Consider the following 12,675-nt stretch of genomic DNA (forward strand, 5'->3'; position numbering starts at 1 on the left):
AATGGACCCAGAACTTCTGAAATCTTGAATAATGTGTTTACAAGCTTTCTGCATACCACCTGCCCACTGGCTGCAGCCTCAGAGTAACAGGAGCAAACACCTGGGGTTAGTGTCGAAACATTTGTCCAAATGAGCTGTAATCCTCCAAATATGTTTTGCCTTGAACTGAATTTACTTTAATGTTTCCCTGTGTCTCTAAAGCTTCTCACACAAAGTACTATCAGTCTTGTCACAGGAAAAGGTAAACATTTCCGAACTGAAGCAAACTTATCTGATTGGGGAAGGCACTTGTTAGTAATTCAGCAGAATAGGCTCAATTTCTGGGTACAGAAACATCCCCAAGCAACATGTTGATTTCCTGTCTTCCATTGGCTTGACAAACCAATAGACATACCCCAATCTTAAACCATTGGTTAAGCCAATGTTACTGTGGTGGCCTGATTGCGATTCAACCAAACAAAAAGAGACGAGTTTTTAGCTCCAAATCAACCTACAAAATGCTTCACTTAAAGTTGTTTCTGCATATGAATCTGGAATTCATCACCTTTTGTACCAACAAATTGTTTTCACATTTTTTGTGTCCACTTCCTACAAAATCGGTATTTATTTGGTCTTGAAATGCAACAGAGTAATATCACTATAAACAAGAGAATATACACTCACTGGCCATTTTATTAGGTACACCTGTACATCTACATATTCATGTTATTATCTATACAATATTATTTATACAATCATCAGATATGGGTCAGTAGCTTCATTTAATGTTCATATCAACCATCAGAATGGGGAATTGTGTATCATTTATTTTGACTGTGGCATGATTGTTGGTGCCAGGCGGGCTGGTTGGAGTATTTCTGTAATTGCTGAACTCCTGGGATTTTCACGCACAACAGTCTAGAGTGTAAAAAGAATGGCCCACCCCCTCCGATGGTTGATGTGAACATTAACTGAAGCTCCTGATCCTTATCGGCATGATTTTATAAATTACACTGCTGCCACACGATTGGCTGATTAGATTCACATGAATAAGTAGATGTACAGGTGTACCTAATAAAGTGGCCTGTGAGTGTATATCACAAACAGAGGGGAAATGGATTGCAGGTGTTTTGATGTCTTTATTTGTTCCCTTTAGAATGGGTTCACTCAGATTATTGTACTCAGATCTTCCTTTCTTAATGTAATTTCTATGTATTTCAATTATCTGTAAAAAGGTAATTTTAAGCCAAGCTTTGCATCCTTGTCTTGGAATCCGTTTCATCAACAGGTGATTTACCCTATGAATTCAGTGATTCCTTTTTCTTGATGACAACTGCCCTAAATTCTCAAAAGCTTCATTTTTAAAACCACAAATCTTGTGTAAAATAGATGACAACTCCATGAGCTGTTGTCGTAGCGCACCAGTGAGATTCTGTGCTACACTTCGGACTCACTCCTAACAGGAAGGTGCAAGTCCAGAGTGTGATGGCAAAAGCGATAAACCACAGACCAACTGGCCTTCTGCTTGATGAAGAGCCGCAGCTTGTCCCTGAAAGTCTCTCCTAGGAAGCTATAAATGATTGGGTTCAGGCAGCTGTTAGAGAATGCAGCCAGGTTGATGATGTGTCCGGTCAACGGGTAATCATGCCACAGTGTTGTGTCAGTGCGCTTCGATGGGTCGGCCGTGCCTTGGAGCAACTGGATGCTAATGAAGACATTCTCAGGCAGCCAGCAGATGAAGAACACCAGCACCACCACTACTATCATGCGCAGGGCCTTCTGCCGGCGGGGCCAAAGGCACCTGTGTTTCTGTGAGCGCATGAGAATGCGAACAATCAGGGAGTAGCACAGGCCAATGATGGAGAAGGGCACCAGAAATCCGATCGTGACCTCGAGCCACTGGATCTCGAAGACATTTGCGAAGCAGAAGTGTACGTCACCGGTGTGTTGCGTCTGTACGATGGTGAAAGGAAGTAGAGTAGCCAGGATGGAAGCCATCCAGATGAGGCTGCAGCTGAGCTTGGCGTGCTGCATAGTTCGCAACGAACTGCTGCACATGGAGCTGGTGAGAGCGACGTAGCGGTCGAAACTCATCCATGTCAGGAAGAAGATGCTGCTGTACATGTTCACCTGGAGGAAGAGAGACATGAAAGTACAGAGAACGGCATAGTCATAGTACTTCTCATTGAGATTGAAGACCTCAATGAGTGAGTCCGCCACCAGAATGAGGTCCGCCACAGCCAGGTTGACAAAGTACATATCAGGGATGGTCATCTTCTCCCGGTGGTTGAGGTTGACCACCAAAATGAGGATGTTCCCAATGAAGCCAATGGGGAAAAGCAGTATGGTGTACAGACAGGACAAAAACAGGCCAATGATATAACACTCATAAGTGTCTATACTCTCTTTAACATCGGTTAGGTTGAAGTCATATGAAGCATTCAGCTGCTCAGTGCCATTAACGTAAATCTGAATCACAGTGGTAGTCTGCTCTTCCATACTGAACAAGTCTCTGATTTAGATGCTGTAAACTGTGCTACATCCTTAATTTGTATCATTGGCCAGCTTGCTTTATAGAAAGTATCCTTCATTTAAGCTAAATTGTCCACATGGACTTTTAAAGTTTGCAAGATTCAATCCAGGAATATTCGTCTTTTGTGATACAACAAGAGGCGAAGACACAAATACCTCCTCCATTTTCAGGGCAGTCTCTCAGCTATGGAGGCTGCCTGGGCCTGTGTGATACATAGTACCAAAAACAAAAGGTCTCTCTTTAGGGGCTGTGCTTCCTTTTTTTCTTATGCACACTTGGTTCTTCACATGTGTTAAATCCAGTGCCGTCTCGCCTCCTCCTGTCCATGAGCATGATTTTTCTCTCTGGCACAGTAAAAGAGAAAAAAAGAGTAAAAGAGAGAGAGAAAAAGGGGAAAACAATATCTCAAGAATAAAATATCAGACAAAGTCGTTTGTGACATTACTAGCTTCTCACTGCATACAAACCCAATTTGGTTTTCAAATCTTATCTATAGAACTGATTGTCCGCATTTTCATTTAGTCGGTGATGAAATCTGATCTGTTTGTTCAAACAGTGTAGTCAAAATCCAGTGTATCTACATCAATTTCTATAGTAATTATGTAAGTGTCAGCATGATGCAGAGCGACTTTCAGTGTTGCTCTCAGTGTGGAAAGAGAGGACGGAAGACTGGAATTTTTAGCTCTGCTCATGTCAATCTTGACATCTTGTATAGATGTGAATGGGTGTGGGTTTGCAAATAAAACTTCTTGTTTTTTGTTTTTGTTTTGCAGGCTACAAAAATTAAATAGATTTGAGTCGCATTTAGATTTGAGTTCTGAACAAAGGCACTGACCTCACTATTTAAGTGAGTCTGAATCTATATGTAAATATTATGATATAATAGTATCTGCTTTTGACTTGATGGCAGCCTTCATAACCGTTTTAATTGATTCTCCATAAGGATTGAGTGTCTATCAGCTTATTAAAATGCAAAGCAAGGCCTTAAACAGATGCATTGAAGCACCCAGAACTGTCAGACAACCTGTATGCTAACCTCACAATTATTAAACAGGAAAAAGCTGGGCACTATAGCTGATTCATAAGGATATAAAGGACCTAACTACTGTAGATTTTCCTCACAAGAGCATACGTTACTACACAGCATTTACTTTCAAAACTGACTATGCATACATTAATTAATAATCCGAGGTAGTGAACTGATGCCATTGGGATCATTTTTCAATAATGCAGAGTTAATAGGTCTCAAAAGAAAATTGAATCTCATTGTAATATACATTTTTTATTATTATGGCACAGTATGATATATAGTATATAATGAGATTAATCTAATATTCTAGGATAAATACTTATTACACAAAAGTTTCCATATATCTGAAATGGATATGTTGATATCTACAGTACATATCCAAATATAGATCTCTATAATCTCAATTAACTTGGTGAACCTTATATAGATGCCAAATTTGTGTTTGGCTTGAATAGTTAAATAGTGAGGACTAAAATTATGTGTGACAAAGAATCTTATCTGCAATCAGAACATATCCGCCTTTTCTATTCCTGCGTAGGAACACTTTAAAATATTTAAATGTATAATTATAACGAGAAGGCAAACGGAAACTCAGTGGTTTTAATGAGGTCTATGTGACCGTCCAGACTCTAAATACTTTAACCTTAAAAAGAATGAGCTTGGATTAAATTCCAAGTGAAACTGGTCGGCATGAAGTAGAAAAGACTAAGAAGTACTGCCAGCTATCCAAAATTAGACCATTTATTTTTAGATATGCCGATCGCTTAAAAAGAGTAAAAGGGTATTTAGGCAATGTAAATGATTTTGGCCATCCTATACAAAAGCATATCAAATTAAATCATACCTGTGATTGAAGTTTGAAAAATCAGACTATTTGATTGAGAAAAAATAAATCAGAATTCTGACAAATATATCTCTTTAAAGCTTCTGTCAAAATATAAGATATCTTGTCTCAGATAATGCTGCATATAAACAGCATTGGTTGTTCTCTATTTCTCAAAACTAAACTTAACTAATACCATTAATTAATAATAAATGAAGGTTTGCTTTCATTTTAGACAGCTCATAACAAACAGAACTGGCTTAAAAGTCTGATTGTCATTTATTCTCAACCACAGACCACAGACGTGATCACTGCATAGCAAGAAACATTTGTAATTGTTAATCCTTTATCAAAGGAACCTGAACATTTACTCACATGTGCAAGATGACATGATAATTCATCAGTATATTCAGTGATGAGCAGTCACATCAACTCTAGACTAGCAAGTACCCCAGACAATTACAAACACATCCTGAATCTGGAGAAAGAAAATGGACTTTGCTCCTTCATCAAAGTGTTCTCCACATTTGTAAACCTATTAAGTGCATCTTACAAATGAACATTTGAAGGTTGAGGAGAAATCTTATTTTCAGATCAGATTAATTTACATGAACCATTGGCAATTTGTTTTTTGTTCTGTTTGTTTAGATTGTATTTTTAATTAGATTTATGCCTTAAACAAGAAAAAACAATGGGGAATAAAAAAGGAACTTAATTCAAGACATATACATATATATATACTATTTTCTCTTTTCTTTCAGTGTTGGAGTTTTCCCTGCTGAATAGACAAGCTTACGCTAGCATGAATTTCCAGGTAAGCACAAATTTCCAGTTATGAAGTTCCAGGCTGGTTGTTGATGGTTTGCTGATGGTCTTGCTGGTGGACCAGCATGGCCATGCTGTAGCCAAGCAAAACTTAACTGGTGAAGCTGGTTGACCAAGATAATTATGCTAGTTAGTAGGTAATGCTAGTTAAAAATCCTGCAACATTCAAAATACAACACTGCAAAACATGGTGACCAGCAATTGTTAGCTGAAGGACCATTTCTACTTGGTTTAACTCTTAAAATGAGTTTTGTTGGTGTAATCTAATGTATTTAGGTTGATTCTGTGATGTTAAAAAATATGAATATATTTTGACTTGAATCAAATCAATAAATGTAGATATGAACTATATCAGCAGGGTTTGTCTCAAACTGAATCTTTGTTGTAATTTAACTATGATGTGACTCAATATCCCTCTTTTCTCAGCCATATTATTAATTTTGCATCAATTCCATTAACCACAGTGAAAGTCATAAAGCCAAAAAGGAAGGACACTCACTTTATTGGCGAGGGCTTGTGATGCAGTAAGTGTTGAGTACAGCTGCAGATGTTGAGAGAGTTGCCACTGATTTGTAATCCCTTTACAAGGACAAGTTCCACTGATGGTGCCACCTACTTTAAAAAGACAATGACAGGACAACACAGAATCAGCTGCCTCCAGGAAAAAAGTCCAAAGAAGACTATCACTATGGCTTTCTTCATTTGTGGCCAGTGGTTGACTAGCCACCCCTCTACTGCCTCAACTAATATCTCCTCCTCTCACTCTCCTCTCTCTCCTGACTCCCCCCATCATGACTACATTCATGTGGACAGCATCAACAGCAGGAGACCCACCAATGACAGCTACTTAGCACAGGACATATGGGTGCTGGCTCGTTTAATTTCTATCTTAACCATCATTACAGTCTTTTTTTAGTTCAAAGAATGACTCAGAATTAACAGGGGCAGTCTGTTATAAACGCTCCAGAACTGGGACGAGACGTCCCTTGACCATGATTTCATCAAGCGCTCAGTTGATAAATAATCTAGTATTGTTATTTCATTCGGTCAAGTTTAAACTATTAAACATGATGTAAAGTGCTTGTTTCTAAAATATGCTGTATTTTCCATTAGTCGCTATAAAAGAGGATATTTGCTGAGTGAGACTCAAATAAATGTCACTAATATCCAAGAAAACAACTTGCAGAGTGTTTCAATAATTGTCACACTTAAATAATGGAGATTCCCCTTCTGTCGCGCTCTCCACGTTGTGTCAGAGAAGCGACACTAGGGGTCTCTCTTGAGCGCCGATATTCATCTCTGAACTATGAAAAAAGGCCAATGAGAGTTGGCAACCAGTATTTGCATGTCCCGCCTCGGACATACGGGTATTTAAGCGCGCAAATACGGAGTTCAGTCAGAAAATTTCTTCGAGCCGATGGTCGTGTCTGCAACTGCTGCGTGTACACACCGAGTTCCTGCTATCCCTCTGCTGCATGCTGTTGGATTCTACGGCGCACAACAGCGGCTTTCTCCTGTTTACACGGCTGTGCACTTCCTGCCCCTGAGCGCTTCGACAGTGCATATAATAAAGATCTCTTACAAGTTCTTTTTTCTTCATAAAAGAGTGATTTTATTTAAAAGAGTAATTTCTTCCAAAAGAGCAAAAACACAGCGGCGTTGAACGTCCTTTTAAGGACGCTTCTTTTTCAAGATGCCTTTCCACCCCTGTGTTGTTCCTGGATGCGGTAGAGTACTCTCCGCTTCCGACGGCCACAGGCGTTGTCTCGTGTGTCTGGGTAGCGATCACACCGAGGCTGCGTTTGAGGATGGTTCATGTTCTCATTGCGAGAACATGACCATGACAACGTTGCAGTCGCGGCTTGCTTACAACCGTAAGCAAGCCACTCCAGCCGCCCCCCCGCGTCGCTCCTTCTTCCCACGGGATTGAGGACGATGCGGCTGGCGATGGAGGCGATTCGGGGATGGTAGCGGTGCAGCTCGCCGGTACGCCCCTTGGACCACCCGCGCCCGACACGCCGTTGACTCCGCCCCCGCCGAGGTGGCGGCGACTCGCCTCACAGCCAGTCTGCCTACCCTCTTGCGATGGAACCAGATGAGTTCGCCGCGACATCGGAGGGCGTGGGATCTGATGCTGAGGACTCCTCTGGGCTGCCGCCTTCGGGCTTGCACGCCCAGGAAGAGGTCGACGCACAGATGTCCGATATGCTTTCCCGGGCAGCCAACAGCGTGGGCTTGGATTGGAACCCTCCATCCTCCCCACAGCCATCACGGCTGGACGACTGGTTCTTGGGTGTTGGGCGCCGCTCACAGCCTCGCCCCCCCGGTTCCATTCTTCCCAGAGGTGCATGATGAGCTGACGTCTTCGTGGAGAGCACCCCTCTCCACTCGTCGCACCGCCACCTGCTCATCCGCCCTCAACACCCTCGACGGCGGAACGCGCCACGGATACATGGCGATTCCCCAGGTGGATAGGGCTGTTGCGCTCCACCTACTCCCGTTCAAAATACTCACCCAGAAACAAATTCTATCTGGCGTCCGGCATCTAGATTGGTTCGCAGCGATGGACCTGAAGGACGCGTACTTCCACGTCTCGATTCTCCCTCGACATTGACCTTTTCTGCGGTTCGCATTCGACGGCCAGGCGTATCAATACAATGTCCTCCCCTTCGGCCTGTCTCTGTCCCCTTGCGTCTTCACGAAGGTCGCAGAGGCGGCTCTTGCCCCGCTCCGAGGAGCTGGCATACGCATACTCAATTACCTCGACGATTGGCTCATTCTGGCCTCCTCGCAGGAATTACTATGCGCACACAGAGACCAGGTGCTCAAGCAGAACTCGGTAGCACGCTGACGATCTGACCGGGTGAACCGCTTGCGCCTAGCGCCCTTTCCCCCTAACCAATGGAAAACAGTGCACCTCTGTTCCCAGGAGATCTCATTTTTGGGTTGCTGGTTGACTCCTCCCTAGCCCTCGTGGGTCCGCAGTTCGGTGGAGCAACTCGCCGACCCAAACCACTGCGGGTGCCGCAAGCTACCCTGTACTGGTATAGGTGCTTCACAGGTAAGGCCTCCTGTTCGGATTCCCCCTGTGTGTAATGCCACGGTACTGTCCCCTCACGAGTGGACCCCCGTGTCTCCCTTAGGCAGTTACAGCTGCCTCGGTCGCCGTGCTGTATGCTTCCCCCTTTACGAGGCTGGATCTACCACCGCACTAACTTTTCCTAAGTTAGGCCATCTGATGTATTTGCCACTAAAATTTGCCTCCCCTCCTGGGTAGGTGTGGCCTCCGCAGGGTCTTCTCCTGCCCTGAATGAGGGCTAAGACCCCCTTCCCTCAATGCGTGTAAGGGCCCCGGCCGTAGTTGCTCTATGCGATAAACATAGAGAGAAAAGAGGCCCAGCCAGGCTGGCCCGTTCCCAGGTTGGCGGCCATCACCTTGTTCCCCCAAGGAGTCTGATGGCTTAAATGGGGCATTGGGGAAAGGTACGTGCAGCCTGATACAGTTGGTCGTTCTGCACGTAAGAATACCTGCTCGCTCCTGTATTAGCAGTTCACGTACACGGCTCAGCGCATGGCACTTTTTAAGTGGACCCCTAGTGTCGTTTCTCTGACACAACGTGGAGAGAGCGACAGAAGGGGAATGTCTAGGTTACGTATGTAACCTCCGTTCCCTGATGGAGGGAACGAGACGTTGTGTCTCCCCTGCAACGTCGCTGAGCCGAGCCACTGTTGTGGCCGGACCATTTCCGGCTCCTCAGAAAAATCCTGAATGAACTCCCGTATTTGCGCCACTTAAATACCCGTATGTCCGGGTATTAAGACTTTTTTATAGTTCAGTTGTGAATATCGGCGCTCAAGAGAGACCCCTAGTGTCGCTTCTCTGACACAACGCCTCGTTCCTCCATCATGGAACGGAGGTTACATACGTAACCTAGACGCTTTTTGTTTCTCCTCTCTGAGAAACAGGAATATTGATATGGTGCCATCTTTTAAAAAGGTGTGTGCATTTTTTCTGAGTTAAAATCAATACCTTGAGGTAAGACATTTGTAGGTTGATTCCAATTAAAAGTATAAAAAAGTGACTCTCGTGATGTCAAAACATTGCTTTGTTTATTTGAGCATCCCACCCAGCTTGACATTGCAACATGGGCTCAATAAATCGTGTCAGTTTGGGGCAGGACTATCTGTTTGTCCAACCAATGCCAAACAGGTTAGCGTTGGGAAACCTGTGAAAGTACAATGTTGAGAACGGTTTCTACCTTTTATCGAGAGAACGAAAGACAGTTTGTGAGATTACCGAGTCACCAACTGTCATGCTTGTAATTCGATTTTCTAAATAGGGATGGACTCTGTTCACCTTATCAGACCCTCTGAGACAAGATGGGCTTACGAAAAGCTTGAGGGCCTTTTTTGTTCCATCAACTATGTTTTCAAAACGGTTTGTGTCGAACATCCACTGAAGTCAATGGTTTGGTGTGAATCCATGTCCTAGTTCAGGGCAGTCTGTTACTTTCTGCATCCTCTTTGTTATGACCATTTGCACATTTCTTCAAATCAACAAATACAGAAAGTTATAAAAATTATTAACAGAGGCAGATCACAGCACAGTTTAAGTCAGTGTTTCCAAACTTTTATTCTTCCATGGCACACTTTTTAAGACTAAAAATATTCTACGGCACACCACTATCCCCTGTCCAGGGTGTCCCCCACCTTTCGCCCAATGTTAGCTGGGATAGGCTCCAGCCCCCCGCGACCCTGTACACAGGATAAGCGGTTGACGATGGATGGATGGATGGATGGACACCACTATCCCACATAGGCTAACCATCATCAATATTTTTCCTTTTCAAGAGCTTTTCCATGTTTTCTGTCCATCCTAGTAGCGTGTTTACTTCTAATGTTTGAAAGTTTAAGCTTAAAGTACCAGTTCCAGCTATTTTAGTGGTACAAGTTTATTCAAGTTCAAATATTAACAAATGAGCATCTTATTTGCTATGAGTGAGTCAGTGAATCATTTTGAGTCATTCATGACCGAAATCTACCAAGAGACTTTATAGTGTTTAAGCATTAAAAGAACAAAGCAGATCTATAGTCTTCCTTCAGTCTGAGCATTATTTTTCATCCAATAATAGTGAGTTTCAATACCGTCCTTAACTTCTCCTTTATGAAAACTTGCATGGCTACAAATCGACTAACTTCAGTATAAGAATTAAAAACACAGCAGATCTACGGAATCATTTTCCTACAGTAGCCTATTTAAACTGCTGAGCATGGTTTTTATCAGAAAAGGCCACATAATAGACAAATAATAATAATTTTGAGTTTCAATAATATTCTTTCATCATTGTAAAGCACATTTCACACGAGTTGAGTCGAGGCATCAACACTCGCTCAATGCCAGAGTCAAGCGCCGCATTGCCCTCCACATGACAAGAGTAGCAGAAAGCATCACAAAGGCGATTTTCCATGTAAAAAGCAGGAGCTGTGCACAATAAACATTGAAAACATGTATTTGGAAGAGAGAGAAAAAGCTTGCAGTTGTTTTGATAGCAGAAAGTAATATAAAGACTTGTTTATATTTAGGTCTAAGCGGTATCTTGGTGAATTTAAATGAGTTCAATAACTGGAGTCTCAGATATTCGAAAACGACATGGTAATATTTAATGAAAAGAAATTATGAGACATTCAATGTCTCTTTACAAATTTGGACAGTTTTTCAATATTTCTTGTTGCTTAGTACTCTCAAAGACGTTGGTGAAGCAAAAACGTGTGTGTGAAAAACACTTTGGTGTAAAGTCACTTCATAGACTTCAATGTATTCTGCTGCGCAGATGCGAGTCATGTGAAAGACCCTTAACGCGTATAAATATCAGTCAATTCTGCAGATTAATCTTTGATCTTCACAATCACAAAAGTGACCAAATATGGTTTCAAATTGCCGAATTTCTCGGAAAGGTGAGGAGCTGGGATCCCTAAAATTATATAAAAATAAATCATGCATTTATTTATTTTGTGTAATTTGATAAGTTTCCACGGCACACCTGACAATCTTTCATGGCACACTAGTGTGCCGTGGCACAGTGGTTGGGAAACACTGCTTTAAGTTGAAGTGTGTATTTTTTCAATGTTAACATATTCAGAGTGACTATTTGTTCTAGGTGTAAATAACACCTGCCACAAAGAGGCTATTTGCAATCAAATAGTGAAAACACAGAATTTGAAGACACATTTTTTACCCTTGTGTTGCTGCAATGGTGTAGTGTGTAAAGACAATGAGAATGTGCTTTTTTCATGTGGAGGATCCGGGTTTGATTCCCCTCATTCATGTTTCCGGTTTCCCATTTCCTTTAATACTACTTATAATAATAAATAAATATGAATATAAATGGTTGATTAGTAAATGTGAGTACACAGTGATTTGGTCAAGTTGACTGTCGGGAAGGTGAGAGAAATATTCTTTGATCTGGGTAAAATTAACCATGATTTTACAATAATAATATTGTAGCAACAATGTTTTTTTAGCAGAAGCCATAGCTTTAATGCAGTTAACCATGGTGTCACTACTGTAATATGGTGGGAATATTTTAACCATGTTTAATTTTGGTTACTGTAATTTTACCACAAAATACAATGGTGATGCTATGGTTACTGTAGTAAACCCATGATTAATGTTTGTAAGATAAGTTTAGGGTTGGGGTAAGGTTTAGGGATTGGTGAAGGGTGCCTGTGGGATAAACGCAGTAAACACACAGCAGTAATCCCCAATACTGTATTTTAATACTTAATTAGGACTGCAAACACATCTAACACTATTTGCATCTGGGTAAAAATAGCCTCAGCCTAAAATATTTAGAGACAACTGTAAGCAAACCATCCATAAGATGATTTTATTGAAAACTGTTAACACTGTGTTTGAAAGCAATGTTTATTTTTCCAGTTCCCTTTTGTGGCAAAGTAGGCTATTTCAAAAAGGATAAACAATTTAATAATCTCATTTTTATTTGTTGAGGATTATATCACATTTGAGGACAAACAGAAGTTTCAGGGTTTGCTTTACTGTACCTTTCTTAACGTGCACGCTTTTGCTTCAGGGGAGGGAAGGGCTTATATGCAAGAAATACACCTGGCCAGTTGTTCCGTATTACCAAAATCTACCTGTTCGTACTCGACAAATCACGGTACTAAACCGGCTCAACACGGAGATTGTAAAATCTCGCAACGTTATTGGGTGTAGCCCAGCCTGCTGCTCTGCAGATGTCTGCTAGAGAGGTGCCATGGGCCAGTCCCCAGGAGGATGCCACACTCCTAGTAGAGTGTGCTTGTATTCCCAAAGGGGCGGGCACGGACTGGGCCTGGTATGCCAGAGGGATGGCATCGACGATCCAGTGGGCAAGCCTCTGTTTGGAGACAGCGTTCCCTTTCCGCTGTCCGCCAAAGCAGTCAAAGAGCTGCTCAGAGCACCTAAAGCTCTGCGTGTGATCCAAG

General features: G+C 42.1%; 1 protein-coding gene across 1 annotated transcript; it reads right to left on the reverse strand.

Annotated features, from left to right (window-relative positions):
• Nucleotides 1-1,416: 1,416 nt before the first annotated feature.
• Nucleotides 1,417-2,478, reverse strand: LOC127652529 (G-protein coupled estrogen receptor 1-like). Its single transcript, XM_052138704.1, has one exon. It carries the CDS (start codon nucleotides 2,476-2,478, stop codon nucleotides 1,417-1,419), a length of 1,062 nt encoding a protein of 353 aa, XP_051994664.1.
• Between the last annotated feature and the right edge of the window lie 10,197 nt (nucleotides 2,479-12,675).

This window comes from Xyrauchen texanus, chromosome 12, assembly GCF_025860055.1.
Source record: "Xyrauchen texanus isolate HMW12.3.18 chromosome 12, RBS_HiC_50CHRs, whole genome shotgun sequence".
In the NCBI taxonomy this organism is placed as follows: domain Eukaryota; kingdom Metazoa; phylum Chordata; class Actinopteri; order Cypriniformes; family Catostomidae; genus Xyrauchen; species Xyrauchen texanus.